General features: G+C 37.6%; 1 protein-coding gene across 1 annotated transcript; it reads right to left on the reverse strand.

The window, feature by feature from the left end:
• Window positions 1–365: 365 nt before the first annotated feature.
• LOC110750585 (alpha carbonic anhydrase 7) lies at window positions 366–2,171 on the reverse strand. The gene is made up of 6 exons (XM_021950935.2): window positions 1,934–2,171; window positions 1,596–1,813; window positions 1,264–1,485; window positions 926–1,090; window positions 774–827; window positions 366–613 (listed from the first exon to the last, which is right to left on the reverse strand). Exons 1-6 carry the CDS (start codon window positions 2,031–2,033, stop codon window positions 524–526), a joined length of 849 nt encoding a protein of 282 aa, XP_021806627.1. The 5' UTR covers window positions 2,034–2,171; the 3' UTR covers window positions 366–523.
• Between the last annotated feature and the right edge of the window lie 402 nt (window positions 2,172–2,573).

Genomic DNA, 2,573 nt, shown 5'->3' on the forward strand with positions numbered 1-2,573 from the left:
TGGATTTGATACAATTTTTGACATGAGCTCTGAAGAGCATTTAATGCCACTTTATCCGCCTTTGCAAGTTAACCCACGTGCGAAATGTATGCTTAGTGTATTTGTTTGCTTTCAGCGGCCCAATTCTTTTCTTGTAACGAACTGAAACTCTGGGCCCAATTTAATTTATTTCACTGACAATGAAGACTTTTGAAGTCGGTTATTTTCATATATTTTCCTTGTTTATGCAACGTCTCTTTCAGGTGATAGTGGAAGATATAAACGTTTTCTTTGATGGTGGAAGATATAAACGTTTCTTTCATTTTATTTTGCTGCCTCCCATGGCCGCTCCCGACAGTTGAGGAAGATATAAACGTTTTCTATGATGAGTGAAAGAAAACATGTCCAATATTATAGTAAAGTAACATTCATGCTAATGAGCTTAATAAAATATGAAGAATAGTAACACAAAGCAATGAGCTGAAAAAAATAAAATAAATAAATCAATGTAGTAATAAATTAAATCTCTGCAAGGGAGACAGCTTCAATTATTCGTGCTCCTTGCGCCTTGGTCATAGACCTGGATCTCTCGAACGTTGAGTGGTTGTACTGGCCTTGCATTCGTCTCTGCATACTGCAATCAATTTAAGACGCCAAACATTAGATACTACTCAATAATGTTTTACGAGGATTCAAACTCAGGATCTTGAGTGCAAGGATAGCTACTCTTAACTATTTGAACTACAAGCCATTTGCGTTACTTGAAGAAAATAGTAGAGAATTGAAGCACTTACATCATGCACAGCCACTCGAAATAGCTTTACTTGATCTCTTGAGACTCTTCTTATCTGCGTGTGAGAAATTTAAATTTTGGTAAAGGGACACAAACTTGATGGTGGTCCAAATTATAAACACAGAGCCTATGGATCTACACATAATTGATTACCTTTTTATTGATGGTCCAAATAACGCCTTCAGTGCAAGGAGGAACGGTGAGTGAGCCCATGTATCTGTAATAGCTTTTCCCAGGGATTTTAATTTTGTTAGGGTCAATTATTCCCACACTTCTCTCTTCCTTTTGATCAGTCATGGATTTTATATGCCTTGTCAACTGCCATTAATTCACAACTTGCAACATGTTAGGAGAATGGTTCTTTTCATAACATGTAGGAGAGGTCAAGTAATTAATTATGAATGTATGGCTAAAGTTCTCTTGTTATACAGTCTGACATGAAAACAATTTCCATGAGTTAACGAGAAGAACATTTGATTTCGAACGAGTACCTTAGAGAGGAAGGAATCTGAGCGGCCGATCTTGTAGAGCGCTGCGACGACAGCGATCTTATTCGTGACGTTGGGATCGGGGCTTAGATGAACCATGTGGAGCTCCATGTCATACCTCCTTCCATTGATGGAATGCTCGGAAGGGGAGTGCCAGTGGCATTGTTTTAGCAAATACTCAGTCCCATTTATCTTAAGGGATCCCGCATCGCCCACCCATTCAATCTGCAAACACCGCATATGATAATTAAACCACAACTCTAAACTATTTCATACATATTCTTACACATTATGAAATAATTCTATATTAAATTAAAAAATTATTATAAAATTACCGAAATATCATGGCCTCTGTTCTTGACAGTGGCATTGCAAGGCTTGTAAGCGGTGTTGAGCTTGCCCAAGTTGGGGATTAGCTTGACTCTCTTGCTTGATAAATCAATAGGAGATTGCATGCCTCCATTCTTACACGCAGCCCATTCTTTCTTCATTTCTCCCCACTGCTTTGGCCCCTTCCCGCTTCCCTGAAGATAATCGAACTCTCTTTCATCCTCTGCATAATGCAAACACAACATATACTACGTTTAGTAATTTTTTTAGTCGTTTTCAATCTTTTTCTTTGTGTAAAATAAGGGAAACAAAAGGAAAATAAGAGCAAGTTCATTATGCTTACCAACTTCTTGGGCAGTGACCGGTGTGGAATATTGTGAGAATAGAACTAGAAAGAGGAGCACAGAAAAAATGGAGATGGGTTTGCTTTGATGCGGCTTCATGTTTAAGGACAGTGGCTGGCAGGTGAGACTTGAGAGCTACAGATTTATGCAGACAGATTGGTTTTTTTATTAACACCTGAGGATATATAAACATATCTACATATATATATGAATTAGTAGAAAAAAAGGAACACAAATTTAAAGCGTACACTGTGACGAAACGGTGAAGTTTCGTACCGGTTTCTGTGAAGGAGTGTGAACGGGAGACTGGAGATGATATAAAGAAAGACCAAAAGACAAGACAGAAGCAAATTTGTTGGCATGCACAGTGCACTAGGAGGAAGACAGATGATTATTTGCTACTAAACTAAAGAGAACACGTACATTATTTTGTTTCCCACCCAATCAGGAAAAACGAGTAAAAAGCACACACGCAGGAAGACAGACAGGTCATTCCGCCCAGTTTCTGTTTGACTAAATTATAATGACATTATGTTGGCAAAAAAAAACATTTATAATGACTTAAATTACAGTTTTTTTATTTTATTTAAAGTTTTTGTTAAATAGTTGCAAATGGTAGGTAGGGCGGAAGGAAAAACG

This window comes from Prunus avium, chromosome 4 (genome assembly GCF_965620075.1).
Source record: "Prunus avium chromosome 4, drPruAviu1.hap1.1, whole genome shotgun sequence".
Taxonomy (NCBI): Eukaryota; Viridiplantae; Streptophyta; class Magnoliopsida; order Rosales; family Rosaceae; genus Prunus; species Prunus avium.